Raw genomic sequence first — 23,553 nt, 5'->3', positions numbered from 1 at the left:
TTTGTTAGCATTTCCTCCGTCGTGATTTCCCCTTTCCATTTTGTCACAGCAAACGTTTTAAATAAAATGGGGCTAATTTAGAAGTCTCCATGGAGCAAATTTAGTGCCAAAAATCAAACAGTTCAGTTTTGGGCAAAACAAATGTGCATAGTTCCTGTGAGATTCATGCTGCACTGGTTTAATAACTTGTGCACCGAAACCTCATCCATTCTTAACCAAATAACGTGCACACAAGCATATATCTCACCTGTGAGAATCCATTAAATGCACTGCTAGATGCCTGGGCAAAAGTAAAAATGACGTCATATTGTGTTAAAAAATAATCATAGGCGTGTTCAGTTTTGCAGTCACGCTTTGACAGATCATAACAGCTGTAGCAGGAGAAGTGTTTAAAGTGAAAGAAGAGGATGGGATATTTAAAAAAACACCCAGTAAGAGCAGGAGTGCAGAAAATGCGAAATTGAAAGAGTTGACACAAACGGTGCACTGACACGGATAGTATATTACGTCTTGCAAATGCACGGCCTTTGTGTCAATTAAAAACATTTACAGTATTGGAGATGACATAAATAAATGCAGTAAAGATTACAGGAGTCAGGTCAGATATACCTAGACTGGGTTCACACATTACAACTTGCTAAAAGTGATTTTGCACAATCACATTTAATTTACGTTTATTTTCCAGCATCTATGTCAGGGTGGCATGTTTGCTGTGTATTTGAGCACAGGCTATAGCCCAGCACATACTATGCCTCTCTGTTGAGAAGTTATTGATTTTGCTAATATTTGATATCGTGAGTCTCACTTACAATAATGTTTCTTCTAATAGGAAGGCCTAAAATAGCACTCAAGTTTAGCCAGTAGGTTAGATTAACACTCCTTTCATGTCCTTCCCATTAATATTTTTGTAGTCAGAATTTCAGGTCTGACTGGTAGAATTGCATATGGCACAGTTGCTGCCTAGAGGAGTCTAACCTTTGGGCTCGTTGCCCTCTTTTAATGAATATAATTGACCAGACTGATATTACTCTGTGGAGGAAGACCTGATTACTTCAACACTATAACATTATTACATTACATTACATTATTGTCAAGCATTTATTTAAAATATCCTGTAGGTATATATAAATGGAAGTGCTTGCTGGACACAAGAGTAAGCTTCATAAATAGTCAAAAACATAAGGAAGATAAAATAGTAAATTATTGTACGTGAGTCATATAAGGAAGCATTCAATAAAAGGAAAACTGGTTGATATTCGCCTAGTGGATTCAGATAAAAATGCAAACAAGTGATGATTCACCGGAATGCATTTGTAAGGAGTTAATCTCGGAATTTAGATCTTATATTTAGTGAATGGTTTCCTATTGCTCTGGTATTTATTGTCACTGATTTAGTTGTGATTATTTGATTTTTTATACATTTCTGATACCTTTTTGTACCATGTTTAGTGTTTTTCTAGGTGCGTAACTCGCTTTGTTAGCATTTCCTCCGTTGTGATTTCATGTTTCCATTTTGTCACAGCAAACGTTATAAATTAAATGGGGCTAATTTAGAAGTCTCCATGGAGCACATTTAGTGGCAAAAATCAAACAGTTCGGTTTTGGGCAAAACAAATGTACATAGTTTCTGTGAGACTCGTGCTACACTGGTTTACTAACTTGTGCACCAAAACCTCATCCATTCCTAATCAAATACCGAGCACACAAGCATATATCTCACCTGTGAGAATCCATTAAAAGCACTGCTGGATGCCTGGGCAAAAGTAAAGATGACGTCACATTGTGTTAAATAATAATCATAAGCGTGATCAGTTTTGCAGTCACGCTTTGACAGATCATAACAGCTGTAGCAGGAGAAGTGTTTAAAGTGAAAGAATAGGATGGGATGTTTAAAAAAACACCCAGTAAGAGCAGGAGTGCAAAAAATGTGAAATTGAAAGAGATGACACAAATGGTGCCATGACACGGATAGTATATTACATCTTGTTAATGCACAGTCTTTGTGTCAATTAAAAACATTTACAGTAATGGAGATGACATAACTAAAAGCAGGTCAGATATACCTAGACTGGGTCCACACATTACAACTTGCTAATAGCGATTTTGCACAATCACATTTAATTTACGTTTATGTTCCAGCATCTATGACAGGGTGGCATGTTTGCTGTGTATTTGAGCATTGGCTATAGCCCAGCACATTCTACGCCTCTCTGCTAATAAGTTATGGATTTTGCTAATATTTGATATCATGAGTCTCAGTTACAATAATGTTTCTTCTTATAGGCAGACCTAAAAATAACACTCAAGTTTAGCCAGTAAGTTAGATTAACACTCCTTTCATGTCCTTCCCATTAATATTTTTGTAGTCAGAATTTCACTACTGACTGGTAGAATTGCATATGGCAAAGTTGCTGCCTAGAGGAGTCTAACCTTTGGGCTCGTTGCCCTCTTTTAATGAATATAATTGACCAGACTAATTTTACTCTGTGGAGGAAGACCTGATCACTTCACTACAATATAAAATTATTCACATACATTTATTTAAAATATCCTGTAGGTATATATAAATGGAAGTGCTTGCTGGACACAAGAGTAAGCTTCATAAATAGTCAAAAACATAAGGAAGGTGAGATAGTAAATTATTGTACGTGAGTCATATAAGAAAGCATTCAATAAAAGGAAAACTGGTTGATATTCGCCTAGTGGATTCAGATAAAAATGCAAACAAGTGATGATTCACCGGAATGCATTTGTAAGGAGTTAATCTCGGAATTTAGATCTTATATTTAGTGAATGGATTCTTATTGCTGTGGTATTTATTGTCACTGATTTAGTTGTGATTATTTGATTTTTTATACATTTCTGATACCTTTTTGTACCATGTTTAGTGTTTTTCTAGGTGCGTAACTCGCTTTGTTAGCATTTCCTCCGTTGTGATTTCATGTTTCCATTTTGTCACGGCAAACGTTATAAATTAAATGGGGCGAATTTAGAAGTCTCCATGGAGCACATTTAGTGCCAAATATCAAACAGTTCAGTTTTGAACAAAACAAATGTGCATAGTTCCTGTGAGATTCGTGCTGCACTGGTTTAATAACTTGTGCACTGAAACCTCATCCATTCTTAACCAAATAACGTGCTCACAAGCATATATCTCACCTGTGAGAATCCATTAAAAGCACTGCTGGATGCCTGGGCAAAAGTAAAGATGACGTCACATTGTGTTAAATAATAATCATAAGCGTGATCAGTTTTGCAGTCACGCTTTGACAGATCATAACAGCTGTAGCAGGAGAAGTGTTTAAAGTGAAAGAATAGGATGGGATGTTTCAAAAAACACCCAGTAAGAGCAGGAGTGCAAAAAATGCGAAATTGAAAGAGATGACACAAACGGTGCACTGATACGGATAGTATATTACATCTTGTAAATGCACGGTCTTTGTGTCAATTAAAAACATTTACAGTAATGGAGATGACATAACTAAAAGCAGGTCAGATATACCTAGACTGGGTCCACACATTACAACTTGCTAATAGCGATTTTGTACAATCACATTTCATTTACATGTATGTACCATCATCTACGTTAGGGTGGCATGTTTGCTGTGTATTTGAGCACAGGCTATAGCCCGGCACATAGTACCCCTCTCTGTTACTAAGTTATAGATTATGCTAATGTTTAATATCGTGAGTCTCAGTCACAATAATGTTTCTTCTGCTAGGTAGGCCTAAAAAAGTTAAGCCAGTAGGTTAGATTAACACTCCTTTCATGTCCTTCCCATTAATATTTTTGTAATCAGAATTTCATGAATATAATTCACCAGACTAATGTTACTCTGTGGAAGAAGACCAGGTTACTTCACCACAATATAACAGTATTTACATACATTTATTTAAAATATCCTGCAGGTATATTTAAAAGGAAGTGCTTGCTGGACACAAGAGTAAGCATTAACTATAGTCAAAAACATAAGGAAGATGAGATAGTGAATTATTGTACATGAGTCATATAAGGAAACATTCAAAACTGGTTGATATTTGCATATTCAAATTTGTAGATATACAAGTTTGTATAAAATGTAGAAAGTGTCTGGGAGGGAACAGCATTCGGGCTGTTCTAAACCCAAGATAAGCAATATGAGTTATTGTTAAAACTCATAAAGAGTGGATGTGGCTTAGGCTGCAGTCAGAGGGTGCTCCAAGGAAGACACCCAGGAGGCTTGAATAGTCTGAATTGAGTGGGTGTGCTGGGTGCTTGAATATAGTACAGAAGAGATTGGTGATCTGTAATGTGTAAGAGGTAAGAAACGTACTAGTTGAAATGGTTAGTAATGTACACAGAGCTTGTGATTGACCAACAGCCAACTGTTGGTTTGTTAAGTGGTTCATACAGTGGCAGGCTACACAGTGCTTTGTGTCGGGAGGTGTACAATCTTATGAAAAGGAGAAAGAGTATATTTTGGGGTTTCCACCAACAGGCCGCAGCATAAGTCCAATTTACTGAAGACCAGTGGACTGATCAGCAGCTTGGATGAATAGAAGGTGAGCTATTGACACATTTTCCTAATATTTACAAGCTGAAATGGTCACAACAGAAGTTATTGTGGTGAATAACTGAACTCTTGTTGAAGGTTAGTGGGATAGCAAAGTTTCTAAGGAAGCAGGAGGAAACAGGGTATGAAATACAGGTCAAGTGGGTGTCACTGATTCTGGGAACGGGAGAATCTCAGTATTAGTGGAGGTGATAGTAGGGAGCAGAGTAGCATTTGTTGCTTAAATCCAAGGAACAATTGAAAATGTCCATTTGTAGGAGAGATGAAAAAAAAAGGGAGCACGGTCTGGGTTTCATCCAAAGATAAATCGTATGAGAGACCATAGGATTAAAATAAGTTCCTAGAGAAGTGGACAGGACCCAGTACAGTGGTGCGGTGCAGATTGACATAAATTAGTGAGCTTTAAGAGGGTGACGGTCTATGATGGGGATGAGTAAATTAGAGAGGTAAAGACTAGATTAAAGTCAAGTGGTCTTCTACAGAAGAATAGGGTGAGTTGTGGGTGTCGGAGATTGAGTAGTCACAAAGAAGCTGGTTAAAGAGGGAGGAACACTGGCACTTCCCTTGATAGAGTCTAAAGTCACTGATGACCATGAGAGAGATGGAGGCTGGTGTGTCAAAATTATTGAATAATGAATCAATGGCATCATAGGGCACTAGAGAACCAAAGCTTTGAGATTAAAACTGCAAAATTTTTGTGATGTGTACTTTATTAAGAGTGGTCATGGCTTGGATGTTGAAGAGGGCAACCGGTAGGCACATGTACATTGATTTGATAGATGTTTCAGAGATTAAAAGGAAGTGAAGATGAGGGGTTGTGTGTGGAATTAGTCAGTGATCTTTTTTTATTCTTTATTGAAGAGTGATCATGAAGGGAACTGAGTGAATCGAGGGTTTGGATGTATGTTTGTATTGACTATTTTGAAGTAGAAGGTTGTAAACAGCTTGCAGAGGGATAAGGGGCCGTGGGGAAGGTCTGCTCTATTTGTATCGTGAGCCTAGACAAGACTATATAGGTGAGTTAAGCACATGGCATATGTTAATGTAGCCACTTAAAATGGAAGTACCAAAGCAACACAAGTCAAAGGTTACAGGGTACAGCTATGAATCTACTAGTCTAAATAAATACCAGTGAATACAATCACAAGCCATCTAATTTAAAACTAATTCTAGTCATTCTGTAAACTTTTGCGATGGCAACATGTCACTGGTTCAGGAATTGTTGAAAACACAACACATTTCCATATAGTTAGGTAGAGCGGGCATGGAAAGAAGCAATGGAAGGCAGCTAGGAGGCTAGAGCAGGGATTGGGGATACTTAAGCGAGTCTGTCTAGACTAAGCTACATGTTGGAATAGTTACAGTATACCTCTTCTTTTCCAGCCTCTATTTCCAGGTACATTAGTCCATATCTCCGGTTTGTAATTTCATCTTCAGACAAATCTGAGTTGTTGGCCTCGTTGTCTTTAGGAGGAGGTGACCTCGAGATGCTAGTTTGCTTTGGATTTTCTACTGGAAAGGGAACCCAGGGACTAGCTATCCCCTCTAATGTCCCAGCAAGATTACGGCCATCCTGAGCTATCAGCAATCTCTGTTCTGAGCAGACCTCCTGAATGTTTTCATAGGCAGTTACATTTTCATTCCCAGGGCACTGATTGGAATCTAGCACATCTTGACTGTACCATGTAATATCACTGAAACCTGTCCATGTGTGCTGCGCGTCACCTTCTGTTAAACCTGATTGTTCATTGTGAAGGGTCCACAGGTCAAACTCAGTTGTTTGCTCAGCTGATAGACCGTCATCAACCCAGGGATTGCCACTACTGGTGGGGTCCCAGTTGGGTGGCCAAATATGAATTGCATTTATACCCCAATTATTGGTTTCGCCACATCTGGAAATGTTAATGATACTACTAGAGTCCTCAGATAAATCTGGCACTGATGTTGTTATAAATACATCATCATCAATGTCTGACCAGGGATTGTTTAAATTTGTAATCGCAGTATTGTCTGATATGTCTTCTAATTTAGCTTGGAATATGCATTCTTTCATGCACATATTCAAGTTAACTTCACTGCCGTTATCACTGGTTTGTAGGTTTTTTAAACTATTATCCTCACTTTGGTTAATTGACTCTTGTACCATGAAACTATCACCTTGTGCAGTATGCTCAGTGTGTCCTTCCTGTTGGGTCTCTCCCTCTTCGCTTCCCTTGCTAACCTTTCCTGGACCATGGTGTGTGCAGTCATCATCACTTTGGATAGGAAGTGCCTTATTTGGCTCTTCCTGAGTTTTTTGGCTGTTTTGGCCGATATCTTCTATTGTTTCCATGTCACTCTTTTCTAATTTATGTAATGACCTCCCACAATTGTCTCCACCACTCGCCTCATAGTATACCAATTTTAACTCGTTGTTTCTTTGATAGTCTGAGTTCTCTGCTCCACATATGCCATCTTCACCCAACGCTAGTCCTTCAGAGTGTCCCGACTCTGCCCCAGGGCCAACGTCTGCTTTACTTATCTCTTCATTATCTTGAACAGGTATGTCATCAAGGAGCTGCACACTACTAATCTCATTCTCTTCACTATCCTCTACAGGTGTTGTCTTGATAGGAATAGGTCTAGCCTCTAGCTGTTCAAATTGATTTAAACCTACCCTCACATATTGCTCTTCCTTCTCATCTGCCTTTTCCACTTCACACTGGATTTCATCCGACAAACTATCATCTCCGATGGCGGACATGTCAGAACTGCTCTCATTTTCTGTAGGTTGGTCCCAGTCTGCATACGCTACTTTTCTAATATCCAGCTGCACCGGCATTGATGTCCTGATCTTGTCATGTATGTCGGTTAATGCTGCAGTATTGTAATCCTGCTCATATGCTGGGCCAGAGGGTATGATCTCACACAGAGGTTGCTCGGATTCACCAGTGGGTGGCGATACAGTAATGGAACTGCTTACGGCATATTCCTGGGCCACAGTTACACAGCTGGGGTTTAGACCCCGGTTGGCTGCCCCTACATCACTTTTGGATCTACTAACAGTAACTTCTCTTGGCCCAGAGTTTGGAGGTTCCTCCAAGGCCAGGTTGCACATGGAGAGACTTTTTGATGAGTCAGGCTTTAAGCAAACAGAAAAGTGAAGAAAAAAAAACAAGATGAAACATGATGATGAATGCGAAAACAATTTTATCATGTTATGCTAATATACGAATATCACCAATTTGCAATAAATAAATAAATACAAATATTTAACATAAAATAAAAGTTTAACATTTAAAGCAACAATAACTAAGCAAGCCTCGCAAACACAGCAACGCAAGAAGTCTGTACAAGGGCAGTTAGTAAAATAATTGTTTTATACACCAACTGGACACAGTAAATAGGATCTGAGAACATACTTACTGGTTGAACAAGTTCATTGGATGTCTGTATGGAAGAAAAATATAGCATATGTGAGTGATATCAAATGAGCTCTCCAGATCTATCTATCTATCTATCTATCTATCTATCTATCTATCTATCTATCTATCTATCTATCTATCTATCTATCTATCTATCTATCTATCTATCTATCTATCTATCTATCTTCGCTCTGATACCCTCACGGGTCTGGTTCGCGCTCTATGAAACTCAAATAAATCTCTGTGTGCGCTTGTGTGTGTGTGTGTGTGTGTGTGTATATATATATATATATGTATATATATAAATACATTTTAACATTTTTATTAACAAATTTAACTATTACACACTGAGAAATATATCTGGGGGTCTTCGGGATGTAGTTAAATTAACTAATATATTGTGTGTGCTCTTGGCACAGCAATTGAGCCTTGACTTGCCTCATCTATATTAAAACATACATGTACTGTTAAAGAGGCCTTTCGGTGAACAAACGTTAACACACGTTGCACATTTCGAGCACATTGCACCCAAGTTTCACCCATGCAGTGTCTCTCAGTTCACTGATGGCTTCCCAACTGTGCTTGATGTCAGGCCTGTCTGTCAGTGGGGTCTGGTGTGCATTAATGCACATATCCTGTAATCCTTAGGACCAGCCTGCACCAGAAAGTCAATAATTTCTCATACCTTTTTTTGTGTCAGGTATTTTCTTGCATGATCCCTGGGAATTATTATATGAAAGTGTTTGTATGCAACAGGCTGCCACAGTACATAAGGGAGCCGATGCAGAACGATTTCTATAGACCTAAGTCAAACTTATGCCTGTAAAAGTGATACTTCATGCACATGCTCAAAGAGAAGTTCTGTTTAAAGTATACACTTAAGCAGGGCCCGCTCTACTGTGATGCGACCAGTGACACCGCACCAGGTGCTGACTTCCGGTGGGGGTACCTGTTTGCAAGTATATTACGGTTTTAAAAGCATCTGCTGCTGTGTTTCTTGACTCCATCAATTTTCAGGCAACAATAAAATGTCAAGTTAACTCCAGTGATTAATGTTCTTCCTGGAGAAAGATCGGAGTTTTGTTTAGTGTAAGTTTTGACTCATCGTAAGGTAGCGCCGAGAGTTAATATGCCTGCTACAAGGGAATTAGTGGGAACACCGTGGCCTCAGCCACGCATGTTTCTACATCACAAGCATAACTACGCTTGCCTTAACCACACATATGCCTTAACCATGCATATGCGTGGTTAAGGCAAATGCACAGTCTAGTTGCTGGCTGGCTGGCAGAAGCAGGAAGACGAAGGATCGGAAGAGAACGTGACCTGTGGGAGTAGCTTATATGGGTTTGGGGTAGCTTTGAGTGCTGGGGGGGTCGGGGTAGTTTGGAGGGCAGGGGGATTCAGGAGTTTTAGGGCTCAGGGTGGGGACAGTAAAGGGGCAGTTTTTAGGCCAAGGGGGCAGTTGGGCTGGGGCACGGGGGTAGCAGGGGTAAGTTTTAGGGGTGGGGGATGATTTTAGGGCTCATCGAGAGGGCAGGAAAGGGGCAGTTTTCAGGTCAAGGGGGCAGGTGGGCTGTGGCATGGGGCTGTATGGGTAGGTTTTAGGGGGGTGGTGTTGAGACTCAGGGAAGGGGGCTGGGGTCAGAGCAGTTTTTTAGGGTAAGGGGGTTGGAATTTAAGGATCAGGAAAGGGGGTTGGGGTAGTTTATAGGGCTGGGGCAGGTAGAATAGACTGCAGGAGGGACACACTTTAGGGCTCATAGCAGAGGGGCAGAAGTGTGATCTTTACCACACACATCTCTTTGCCAATCCTGTCTTTACCATTAAATTGCGTGGTAAAGGCATGCATGGTAAAGACGCTGTCGTGGTTAAAACAACGTGGTTAAAGCATGCGTTGTTGAGGCATGCTTTGTTCCATAAAACAACCCTGCTGCACAGAATGTGCACAATGCTGATCACAAAGTGCATATAATGTAATAGGTCCATGGGTTACTGCTTTTGTCAGATAGAGCCTATTATTACTTGCAGTTTATAAGTAAAAATCATAATATGGAACAGTGAGCTATTAACTGTAATCAAAGAGCTGTGCTGTTGCAAAAAAGGAGGATAGAAATCAATTCTTACTATTAAAGAGAACCCCCAACCATGGTGTTATGTTTAAAATTCTGAGTTTGTGCTTCTCCACACGAGGCCCTCTTTAACTATACTGCCTACGGTATGTATGACATGTGACTCCAACACCTTGTAGTCCTCTGTCTTATGTAACATTTCCTATACACTGATTTACACACTTATGATTGACTGTCTCTGTGTAATGTGTGTGTCATGTAAAGTGCTCTGACACCCCACTCTGGTGTGAGTGGTGCTATAAAACTAATAAAATGCATGTGAATGAGAGTGGTTATGGAGACTTGAAGGGAACTCTTAAAGGGTGGTAGTGAAGGAATCCATAGCAAAGGTGGTAATTGGGGGCAGTCAACAAACAATGTGGCACCGGGCGCCACCAGCGCTAAAGCTGGCACTGGACTTAAGTCTGAGACATTTTAACGTTGGAAACTGTGAGCCTCCAGAAATGGTTATGGAAATTACATGCAAATTTAGTTAATGCCCACACACTATGGCTTCTAGATGTTCGAATTTAATGAATTTGCATTTTATTCTTATCTGTGCCACAATGGATGAGGAGCAAATACTGCAGTGTATTAAGGCGGAGGGGGTGTGGTGTGTGTGTGGGGAGGGAGCAAAGTTATGTTAACAATATTTCAAAACAGGACGAATACAATAAAAAAACTGCACGATTTTCATAATGAATGCCATATGTATACATTGCTAACATTTCACACAGCAGTGAATGAATCTGAAATCATGAGAACCATCAGCTGCATGTATATAACGCGACTCATGCGTAGCAAGGAATGTGTTTGACTATTCAGATAAAGTACACCCAGGTGTACGTTTAATTTACACATTGGCTAGGGTTCGAGCGAGGGAGCAGTGAGGAAGTCAATCCATGATCTGCTTGAAGGTTATGCTTCATTTACTTGCAGTTGAACAGGCATGGGGACAGTTCACAATCATTTTAATATGCTTAATTCAGGGGCAAGCTACAGAAAATGGTATCCTATTTGATGCGATTTGAGAAAAGGACATTTTCTTCACCTACGATAAATAGTTATTATTTACCAGCGCGCCAGGAGTATCCATCCATATGCAACAATTTCGGAAATACTGAGAAATAGGTTCCCTCAAACATGAATTCCACTCTTGCCCATTGGAGAGTGCTACCAGAATATCATAGCCAGAATATTGTCCCTAGCTCGGCTTCAGCTGACTATTGTTCAATGGCTGCTTAGAAAGACTCATACAAAAAGAGCCTAAGGAAAACCCTAAGTTACATGTAGCACAGGAATGTCTGACAAAATATCGAAATCAAAAATATCGAAATACAAAAATATCGGGACAAAAATATCGAAGTCAAAAATATAGGAATCCTATCCCTAACAAGGTAAGTACAAAAATATCGAAAAAATAATATCGTAGTACAAAAATATCGTATTTAAAAATATCGTTTTTTTAAATGTATTAATAATAATGTAAAAATAATTATAAAATACATATAATGTTACAAATATTAAATAAAAATATTAAAACATAATTAAAAATTTAAAACTAATACATATACATTTAAAATAAATTAAAAACTTAATAATGTAATGTAATTTTATATTTTTTAATTTCATTTAATTGATTTAATTTAAATTAATTTTATTTTTACCCTGTACGACTGTACCCCAAAAACCCAAAACTGACCCTGAACCCTAAAAATACCCCTTTACCCAAAAACCCAAAACTGACCCTGAACCCTAAAAATACCCCTTCACCCATGAACTGAAAACTGACCCTGAACCCTAAAAATACCCCTTTACCCATGAACTGAAAACTGACCCAGAACCCTAAAAATACCCCTTTACCCAAAAACTGAAAACTGACCCTGAACCCTAAAAATACCCCTTTACCCATGAACTGAAAACTGACCCATAACCCTAAAAATACCCCTTTACCCAAAAACTGAAAACTGACCCTGAACCCTAAAAATACCCCTTTACCCATGAACTGAAAACTGACCCATAACCCTAAAAATACCCCTTTACCCAAAAACTGAAAACTGACCCTGAACCCTAAAAATACCCCTTTACCCAAAAACTGAAAACTGACCCTAAACCCTAAAAATACACCTTTACCCAAAAACTGAAAACTGACCCTGAACCCTAAAAATACCCCTTTACCCATGAACTGAAAACTGACCCTGAACCCTAAAAATACCCCTTTACCCAAAAACTGAAAACTGACCCTAAACCCTAAAAATACACCTTTACCCAAAAACTGAAAACTGACCCTGAACCCTAAAAATACCCCTTTACCCATGAACTGAAAACTGACCCAGAACCCTAAAAATACCCCTTTACCCAAAAACTGAAAACTGACCCTGAACCCTAAAAATACCCCTTTACCCAAAAACTGAAAACTGACCCTGAACCCTAAAAATACCCCTTTACCCATGAACTGAAAACTGACCCTGAACCCTAAAAATACCCCTTTACCCATGAACTGAAAACTGACCCTGAACCCTAAAAATACCCCTGTACCCATGAACTGAAAACTGACCCTGAACCCTAAAAATACCCCTGTACCCAAAATTAATTAATATTATTTAATTACCAATTAATTATTAATTAACAATAACAATAAAGTAAATATATTAGCACATTTGCTGTAATTAATTTAATTTAATAATTAATATTATTTTGCACAATTAATTAATTAAGAATAACAATAAATTATATATAAAAAAATTACTATAATTAATGTAATTAAATAATTAATAATAATTAATTACCAACTAATTAATAATTATAAATATGTAAAAATTATAATAATTAATTAACTAATTAATAGAAATTAATGACCAATTAATTATTAATTAAAATATGAACAAACATATATCAATTAATTAATTATTATTAAATTACTTCCCACCCTATTCCCCTATAAACCCATAACCCGCTACAGAACATATTTATCTATTAATAAATTAATTAAAAATAATAAAAAATTAATTCTCAATTAATTAATTAATAATTCCTACTAATTAATAATTAATTTAACATAATTAAATTACTTCCCACCCTATTCCCCTATAAACCCACAACCCGCTACAGTAGTAAAAGACAATATTTAATAAAATAACATTAAAAATAAATAATAAAACATAATAAATACAATATAATATACACTAAATTTATTTAAAACTTGATATTAGTAACATCAAAGTTATTAATTTCGATATTATTAACATCGATATTTACAACTTCGATATTACTGATATCATGCCAATGTCGATATTTAGACTGTCGATATTACTTACCTTCGATATTTTTGTATCTCGATATTTAAACTTCGATATTTTGTCTTTCCGATATTTTATTTTCGATATTTTGTCTGTGTACCGTAGCACAGCTATGGGCTGATGTCCTCTAGAAAGTTAGTAAGCTGCTAATTAAATCCTGTATCTCAAATCAAGAAAACATTCAATTCAAATTCAATAACGTGTATCTTAAACACAATATATATTGCAATGAAGACAAAAGCATGCAAAAGGTAAACATAAGTTCATGTTCTAGTTTAAAATGGACTTCTGTATAAACATGAAAATGTTGTAATCACATTCAATGTCGATTATGGAGAATAACAACTTAAATATTCCCAATGCATTTTGGGTTCCCCCGGAACCCTTCGTCAGGGGATATGTTACACAATTCTAAATTGATTGATGTACAAAATCACAGACGTTCTTCAATGGTTTCACTCTGGATCTATAACAAAACAACAGCGGTATAATATTTATAAATGTGTAAAAATACACACATTCTGATGTACAGCGTTCATAAATGATGGCTGGGGAATCGCACTGTCAAGCAGATGGTTGCCATAAGTTAATCAAAAGGTGAGTGACAGGTGAAGAGCCCAGCACCCATGTGGTGAGTGGGAATATATGTCAAAAGGCGTGGAGAAAGTTGCTTTCACTTATATTGTAGGAGGTGCAACCCAAAACCATTCAAGTGTTATAGGTGTGTAATAAACTGACCTCCCCGAGTCAAAACTCAGGATCCGAAGACGTGTGTAACACAAATGGGTGCCGCATCCTGCAAAAATATGAATGGACTCATGAGGTCTGATGTTAGGTAGATAAGAAAACTAATCGTGTTTGGCACACACTAAAAGCGTTCTTACCAGACAAGCGGCAATGCCGTCTGAGGTCTTTAATCCTTGTGAGAACACTTGTTCGAAAAATGGGTAAACAACGTTCCCTGTTTGAAATGGGAAAAGGGGCAATAAATAAACCTGTAACCGCATACCGTGATGCAGAAAGACAACACGTGTAAAATAAAAACGAAGAGATCTTACCGGGCCACTGCTTAGTGAACGCATGGACCACGAGCTCTTCTGAAAGTGAGGCTGTGAAAAGGATGGCGACGAAAATGTTAAAACTAAACAGAAATGAAAGCGAAAACGAGTTGTTATGTCGAACCAGTAAACCCCTGTAGTAACAGCTTACCGGGTCTGCCGCAGCCTGCGGCGCCAAGAAACTCCGAGTCCGAATTCGATTCGAGTCACGTGATCGGTACAACACAACGTGAAGTGTTTATCACAAAAAATAAACATAGGACTGGTGCCATGTACATAGAAAACAGACTATAGGAGTTATATGGCAAAATTAATACGTGAATTATCGGTATATACCCCACATTGATCATACTAGTTTCTGAACAGTGCTGTACACGACAATATAAAGATAAAGAGAGGAAAATAAAATAAATAAAATTGATGACTTAAAAAATCAAAAATAAATGAATAAAAGACTTTCTATCATTACCTTTCCCACAGTTTGGGTACTTTTATCTTCATTTAGTAAACGGTGCTTAGGGTATATTCCCTGTATAGAGGCGACTTGTCCCTCTCTCTATTTTATTTTTTTATCCATTCATTCATTTTTTACTTTTTATCCTTTTCATTTATTCATTTATTTTTGATTTTTCAAGTCATCAATTTTATTTATTTTATTTTCCTCTCTTTATCTTTATATTGTCGTATACAGCACTGTTCAGAAACTAGTATGATCAATGTGGGGTATATACCGATACTTCACGTATTAATTTTGCCATATAACTCCTATAGTCTGTTTTCTATGTACAAGGCACCAGTCCTATGTTTATTTTTTGTGCTAAACACTTCACGTTGTGTCGTACTGATCACGTGACTTGAATCGAATTCGGACTCGAAGTTTCTTGGCGCCGCAGGCTGCGGCAGACCCGGTAAGCTGTTACTACGGGGGTTTACTGGTTCGACATAACAACTCGTTTTCGTTTTCATTTCTGTTTAGTTTTAACATTTTCGTCGCCATCCTTTTCACAGCCTCACTTTCAGAAGAGCTTGTGGTCCATGCGTTCACTGAGCAGTGGCCCGGTAAGACCTCTTCGTTTTTATTTTACACGTGTTGTCTTTCTGCATCACGGTATGCGGTTACAGGTTTATGTATTGCCCCTTTTCCCATTTCAAACAGGGAATGTTGTTTACCCGTTTTTCGAACAAGTGTTCTCACAAGGATTAAAGACCTCAGACGGCATTGCCGCTTGTCTGGTAAGAACGCTTTTAGTGTGTGCCAAACACGATTCATTTTCTTATCTACCTAACATCCGACCTCATGAGTCCATTCATATTTTTGCAGGATGCGGCACCCATTTGTGTTCCGCACGTCTTCGGATCCTGAGTTTTGACTCGGGGAGGTCAGTTTATTACACACCTATAACACTTGAATGGTTATGGGTTGCACCTCCTACAATATAAGTGAAAGCAACTTTCTCCACGACTTTTGATATATATTCCCACTCACCACATGGGTGCTGGGCTCTTCACCTGTCACTCACCTTTTGATTAACTTATGGCTGAATTAGACCAGAGGCTGGAACAAGAAATAACATCCCAAAATAAGGGGCAGTCTTATGGGCTGCTATTAATGGGAGATTTTAACTGCCATCTCTGTCCGGCATTGGTCACGGCAAATTCAGATTGGTCACAATGCCCATTGGAAAAGGGGCCGCATTTCTCTCACACACCCACTGGGTCGGCTCTTGGTCTACTTCGGCTGAAGTATGACCTAGAACACACCATTACCATGATTGACCCACAGTTGGATGGTACACTTCCTCCAACTTTTAAGGGCAGGGGCTGCTCATCCATTATAGATTATATTTTGGCTTCGAGATCCCTGATAAACAAAATAGTCAGGGCAGGGATAGAATGGAGCAGCTTTAGCGACCACAACCCTCTCGTTTTGGTGCTCTCATATAGGGTGGGTGCTGGAACTAGACCCCGTGGTATAATTGAGGAGAGGGTCACAGACCAAGGTAGGCGACTGAAATCATCCAAAATAGATGGGGCAAAGTTTTTTAAAACTCTGGGTGATAAGGGCCTACCGGCCATTAACGATTGTCTAGACTTAGAAGTTCAGGGATCAAGGTTACTGGAAGCATTTGAGCAGATCGCTAACCTGATCGATGGCCTACTTAAGTCTAGTACGCCCCCTCGTAACCTGGTCAATCCTCGGTGGTTTGACAAAGACTGCTCTAAGGCACTAAGGGAGTTGAAATGCTGCCTAAAGCTAAAACCGAGGGACCCCCAAAAAATTAGGGCGTGCAGAGAGAAATATAATAAAGAGACCAAAAGGAGGAAACTTGCCCTGCAGGCAGAAGCTTGGGCAGACTTAAGAGAGGCAGGGGAAAGAAAGGATCTTGCGGGCTTCTGGAGAATTATTAATAGTCCGACTTTTCAAGAAAATGATTCCCCGGTCATAGGGGCTAACATCCTACCGGAACAGTGGATCTCTCATTTCAGAGGTTTATATAATTATGAGTCCGGTACCTCTGTAGAGCCACCGGTAACCCTAAGTCAGGTTCCTCCGGTAGTATTTACTCTTAAAGAGATCACTGTAGGGATGGAGGGTCTGACTAAAAATAAAGCTCCGGGCCCGGATGGGATCCCCCCTGACCTATTTCTCAGTAATATAGATTTATGGGCCCCTTTGATGACCAGGGTCATAAATACTGCCATCTCTTGTGACCTGCCACCATCCTGGTCAAAAGCAGTTATTGTGCCAATTTTTAAGAAGGGCAACAGGGACGACCCTAAGTGCTATCGGCCGATTTCCCTGATTGACGTATCGGCCAAACTCTTGGGTAGGGCAATCCTTAACAGACTGTCCGAGTGGACCGATGAGAATAACATCTTCTCGGACACTCAATACGGGTTCAGGACAGGGAGGTCTACCAGCGACCAATGCCTGAACCTTTATATGCTGACTGCCAAATACACTTTGGCTAGTGATGAACCTATTTACATGGGTTTCATGGATTTGGCAGCAGCATTTGACCACGTCAATAGAGGAAAGCTATGGGACATGATGTCAAGTATGGGGATTGAGAGTGGTTTAATCACCATACTAAGGGAATTACATAGCGACACTACGGCCAGGGTTCGATTTAACAGGGAGGGAGGTTTGTCTGACTCCTTTCCATGCAAGAGCGGAGTAAGACAAGGTTGCATCCTTGCCCCTTTTTTGTTTTCCCTTTATATTAACAACTTGGAGCAGTTTCTTTTGGGTTTAAAGGCAGATTCCCCCAGGGTCGGGCAGAGGCATATCCCCGTCTTGCTTTACGCGGATGACGCGGTTCTGCTCGCGCGCACCCCGCGTAGCCTACAAATCCTGATTGATGGGTTCGTTAAATTCATGAGCACCCTGGATCTATCTGTTAACCTGGGCAAATCTTATGTGCTCCTGGCCGGCAAAAAACCTTCCTCTAAATTTATTTATACAATAGGTACCCATATTTTAGAGGAGGTCAAAACGTTCACTTATCTCGGAGTGACTTTCGATGGCGCTTTACAGTTTAACTCCTTGGTGACGGAACGTTGTAGCAAAATGATTGCCTCAAATGGGGCCATAGCAGGATACGGCAGGAGGCTAGGTAGATGGAGCCTGGAACAGGTGGTGAACTTGTATTGCTCCGTATCATGCTCCAAAGTAATCTACGGGGCAGAAGTATGGGGCTTTGTGAACACTATTAGAATCCAACAGGAAGAAAACAAATATTTGAAATCTATCCTGAGGGTACCAACCAGCACCACTGGATTTATAGCTCACAGGGAGCTAGGGAGGCCATACCTGGATGACCTGTTAAAATTAAGGCCAATTGCGGCCTGGTTAAAAATATGGGCTAACCCAGAGGCGCATCTAAGCAGAGAAATTCTATTGGACTGCTTAGACAGGACCAACTGCATGCGTATCCCTTGGCTCAAATATGTGAAAAATACCCTCGAAGACTTAGGTTTTGGAAACCTCTTCACGAACCCCACAACAATTTTAGCCCAGCATAAGAAACAAGTAGGGGAAATTTTCCTAGAGCGGAAAACCCATTACAGAGCTGAGGCAGAAACACTTAAAAAGACTGTGAGGGCGCATAATCTGGTGAAGAGTGTGGAGGGTATGGAGCCTTATCTGTATCTCATGCATAATGCACAGGATAGATTTCTTATGTGCCGTTTTAGACTGAATCTACTTCCCTTTATGTTGGCTTTCCCAGCAGGTTTTTCCACATCAATTGAGCAGAAGGGACCCTGCGGCTGCGACAATAGGTCTCCGCAGGACTCCCTTCATTTTGTTTTGCTCTGTCCCTATTTTTCTATGCCCAGGCGCAGTTTTCTTGTAAATATTTTAAAAAATGCCCATCAGGAACATGCCAGGGATGCATTAATCTTTTTGCAAAAAGCTTCCGATCCCCTTACCCTGTGTTGTATCATGAATTTTATTAAGGTTGCGGTCCGATTAAGGATGACCAGGGGTTAGGTATGAAAGACTTTGGATTCTCTATTTTATGCTTATGAAATTGTATATCGATATCTTTTTATCCACGTTGACTTTGTATAAGGATCTTGATTAATGTTTAATAACTTTTTATCAATGTATATATGTCTGTGCTTTTATGGTGTTTTTTAATCACCGAATAAAGATTCTTAATTGAAAATTGAATTGATCATACTAGTTTCTGAACAGTGCTGTACACGACAATATAAAGATAAAGAGAGGAAAATAAAATAAATAAAATTGATGACTTAAAAAATCAAAAATAAATGAATAAAAGACTTTCTATCATTACCTTTCCCACAGTTTGGGTACTTTTATCTTCATTTAGTAAACGGTGCTTAGGGTATATTCCCTGTATAGAGGCGACCTGTCCCTCTCTCTATTTTATTTTTTTATCCATTCATTCATTTTTTACTTTTTATCCTTTTCATTTATTCATTTATTTTTGATTTTTTAAGTCATCAATTTAATTTATTTTATTGTCCTCTCTTTATCTTTATATTGTCGTATACAGCACTGTTCAGAAACTAGTATGATCAATGTGGGGTATATACCGATACTTCACGTATTAATTTTGCCATATAACTCCTATAGTCTGTTTTCTATGTACAAGGCACCAGTCCTATGTTTATTTTTTGTGCTAAACACTTCACGTTGTGTCGTACTGATCACGTGACTTGAATCGAATTCGGACTCGAAGTTTCTTGGCGCCGCAGGCTGCGGCAGACCCGGTAAGCTGTTACTACGGGGGTTTACTGGTTCGACATAACAACTCGTTTTCGTTTTCATTTCTGTTTAGTTTTAACATTTTCGTCGCCATCCTTTTCACAGCCTCACTTTCAGAAGAGCTTGTGGTCCATGCGTTCACTGAGCAGTGGCCCGGTAAGACCTCTTCGTTTTTATTTTACACGTGTTGTCTTTCTGCATCACGGTATGCGGTTACAGGTTTATGTATTGCCCCTTTTCCCATTTCAAACAGGGAATGTTGTTTACCCGTTTTTCGAACAAGTGTTCTCACAAGGATTAAAGACCTCAGACGGCATTGCCGCTTGTCTGGTAAGAACGCTTTTAGTGTGTGCCAAACACGATTCATTTTCTTATCTACCTAACATCCGACCTCATGAGTCCATTCATATTTTTGCAGGATGCGGCACCCATTTGTGTTCCGCACGTCTTCGGATCCTGAGTTTTGACTCGGGGAGGTCAGTTTATTACACACCTATAACACTTGAATGGTTATGGGTTGCACCTCCTACAATATAAGTGAAAGCAACTTTCTCCACGACTTTTGATATATATTCCCACTCACCACATGGGTGCTGGGCTCTTCACCTGTCACTCACCTTTTGATTAACTTATGGCTGAATTAGACCAGAGGCTGGAACAAGAAATAACATCCCAAAATAAGGGGCAGTCTTATGGGCTGCTATTAATGGGAGATTTTAACTGCCATCTCTGTCCGGCATTGGTCACGGCAAATTCAGATTGGTCACAATGCCCATTGGAAAAGGGGCCGCATTTCTCTCACACACCCACTGGGTCGGCTCTTGGTCTACTTCGGCTGAAGTATGACCTAGAACACACCATTACCATGATTGACCCACAGTTGGATGGTACACTTCCTCCAACTTTTAAGGGCAGGGGCTGCTCATCCATTATAGATTATATTTTGGCTTCGAGATCCCTGATAAACAAAATAGTCAGGGCAGGGATAGAATGGAGCAGCTTTAGCGACCACAACCCTCTCGTTTTGGTGCTCTCATATAGGGTGGGTGCTGGAACTAGACCCCGTGGTATAATTGAGGAGAGGGTCACAGACCAAGGTAGGCGACTGAAATCATCCAAAATAGATGGGGCAAAGTTTTTTAAAACTCTGGGTGATAAGGGCCTACCGGCCATTAACGATTGTCTAGACTTAGAAGTTCAGGGATCAAGGTTACTGGAAGCATTTGAGCAGATCGCTAACCTGATCGATGGCCTACTTAAGTCTAGTACGCCCCCTCGTAACCTGGTCAATCCTCGGTGGTTTGACAAAGACTGCTCTAAGGCACTAAGGGAGTTGAAATGCTGCCTAAAGCTAAAACCGAGGGACCCCCAAAAAATTAGGGCGTGCAGAGAGAAATATAATAAAGAGACCAAAAGGAGGAAACTTGCCCTGCAGGCAGAAGCTTGGGCAGACTTAAGAGAGGCAGGGGAAAGAAAGGATCTTGCGGGCTTCTGGAGAATTATTAATAGTCCGACTTTTCAAGAAAATGATTCCCCGGTCATAGGGGCTAACATCCTACCGGAACAGTGGATCTCTCATTTAAGAGGTTTATATAATTATGAGTCCGGTACCTCTGTAGAGCCACCGGTAACCCTAAGTCAGGTTCCTCCGGTAGTATTTACTCTTAAAGAGATCACTGTAGGGATGGAGGGTCTGACTAAAAATAAAGCTCCGGGCCCGGATGGGATCCCCCCTGACCTATTTCTCAGTAATATAGATTTATGGGCCCCTTTGATGACCAGGGTCATAAATACTGCCATCTCTTGTGACCTGCCACCATCCTGGTCAAAAGCAGTTATTGTGCCAATTTTTAAGAAGGGCAACAGGGACGACCCTAAGTGCTATCGGCCGATTTCCCTGATTGACGTATCGGCCAAACTCTTGGGTAGGGCAATCCTTAACAGACTGTCCGAGTGGACCGATGAGAATAACATCTTCTCGGACACTCAATACGGGTTCAGGACAGGGAGGTCTACCAGCGACCAATGCCTGAACCTTTATATGCTGACTGCCAAATACACTTTGGCTAGTGATGAACCTATTTACATGGGTTTCATGGATTTGGCAGCAGCATTTGACCACGTCAATAGAGGAAAGCTATGGGACATGATGTCAAGTATGGGGATTGAGAGTGGTTTAATCACCATACTAAGGGAATTACATAGCGACACTACGGCCAGGGTTCGATTTAACAGGGAGGGAGGTTTGTCTGACTCCTTTCCATGCAAGAGCGGAGTAAGACAAGGTTGCATCCTTGCCCCTTTTTTGTTTTCCCTTTATATTAACAACTTGGAGCAGTTTCTTTTGGGTTTAAAGGCAGATTCCCCCAGGGTCGGGCAGAGGCATATCCCCGTCTTGCTTTACGCGGATGACGCGGTTCTGCTCGCGCGCACCCCGCGTAGCCTACAAATCCTGATTGATGGGTTCGTTAAATTCATGAGCACCCTGGATATATCTGTTAACCTGGGCAAATCTTATGTGCTCCTGGCCGGCAAAAAACCTTCCTCTAAATTTATTTATACAATAGGTACCCATATTTTAGAGGAGGTCAAAACGTTCACTTATCTCGGAGTGACTTTCGATGGCGCTTTACAGTTTAACTCCTTGGTGACGGAACGTTGTAGCAAAATGATTGCCTCAAATGGGGCCATAGCAGGATACGGCAGGAGGCTAGGTAGATGGAGCCTGGAACAGGTGGTGAACTTGTATTGCTCCGTATCATGCTCCAAAGTAATCTACGGGGCAGAAGTATGGGGCTTTGTGAACACTATTAGAATCCAACAGGAAGAAAACAAATATTTGAAATCTATCCTGAGGGTACCAACCAGCACCACTGGATTTATAGCTCACAGGGAGCTAGGGAGGCCATACCTGGATGACCTGTTAAAATTTAGGCCAATTGCGGCCTGGTTAAAAATATGGGCTAACCCAGAGGCGCATCTAAGCAGAGAAATTCTATTGGACTGCTTAGACAGGACCAACTGCATGCGTATCCCTTGGCTCAAATATGTGAAAAATACCCTCGAAGACTTAGGTTTTGGAAACCTCTTCACGAACCCCACAACAATTTTAGCCCAGCATAAGAAACAAGTAGGGGAAATTTTCCTAGAGCGGAAAACCCATTACAGAGCTGAGGCAGAAACACTTAAAAAGACTGTGAGGGCGCATAATCTGGTGAAGAGTGTGGAGGGTATGGAGCCTTATCTGTATCTCATGCATAATGCACAGGATAGATTTCTTATGTGCCGTTTTAGACTGAATCTACTTCCCTTTATGTTGGCTTTCCCAGCAGGTTTTTCCACATCAATTGAGCAGAAGGGACCCTGCGGCTGCGACAATAGGTCTCCGCAGGACTCCCTTCATTTTGTTTTGCTCTGTCCCTATTTTTCTATGCCCAGGCGCAGTTTTCTTGTAAATATTTTAAAAAATGCCCATCAGGAACATGCCAGGGATGCATTAATCTTTTTGCAAAAAGCTTCCGATCCCCTTACCCTGTGTTGTATCATGAATTTTATTAAGGTTGCGGTCCGATTAAGGATGACCAGGGGTTAGGTATGAAAGGCTTTGGATTCTCTATTTTATGCTTATGAAATTGTATATCGATATCTTTTTATCCACGTTGACTTTGTATAAGGATCTTGATTAATGTTTAATAACTTTTTATCAATGTATATATGTCTGTGCTTTTATGGTGTTTTTTAATCACCGAATAAAGATTCTTAATTGAAAATTGAATTGATCATACTAGTTTCTGAACAGTGCTGTACACGACAATATAAAGATAAAGAGAGGAAAATAAAATAAATAAAATTGATGACTTAAAAAACCAAAAATAAATGAATAAAAGACTTT

At 39.9% G+C, this 23,553-nt stretch overlaps 1 protein-coding gene across 4 annotated transcripts in view; it reads right to left on the bottom strand.

Annotated features, from left to right (window-relative positions):
- AMPH (amphiphysin) overlaps positions 1 to 23,553 on the bottom strand; it is a 959,953-nt gene that overhangs the window by 152,100 nt on the left and 784,300 nt on the right. Inside the window, exons 14-16 of one of the 4 annotated variants that reach the window (XM_078688208.1) lie at positions 7,959 to 7,982; positions 3,160 to 3,192; positions 248 to 280 (exon numbers count right to left, since the gene is read on the bottom strand). In XM_078688208.1, coding sequence (XP_078544334.1) covers positions 248 to 280; positions 3,160 to 3,192; positions 7,959 to 7,982 — 90 coding nt within the window. Of the gene's footprint in view, positions 1 to 247; positions 281 to 1,720; positions 1,754 to 3,159; positions 3,193 to 7,958; positions 7,983 to 23,553 lie in introns of all 4 variants that reach the window. The other 3 variants (XM_078688209.1, XM_078688210.1, XM_078688211.1) reach the window with 3 other exon arrangements.

Source organism: Lissotriton helveticus, chromosome 4_1, assembly GCF_964261635.1.
Source record: "Lissotriton helveticus chromosome 4_1, aLisHel1.1, whole genome shotgun sequence".
Taxonomy (NCBI): domain Eukaryota; kingdom Metazoa; phylum Chordata; class Amphibia; order Caudata; family Salamandridae; genus Lissotriton; species Lissotriton helveticus.
The sequence above is the reverse complement of the archived record's forward strand: the minus strand, read 5'-3'. Positions and strand labels throughout refer to the sequence as shown.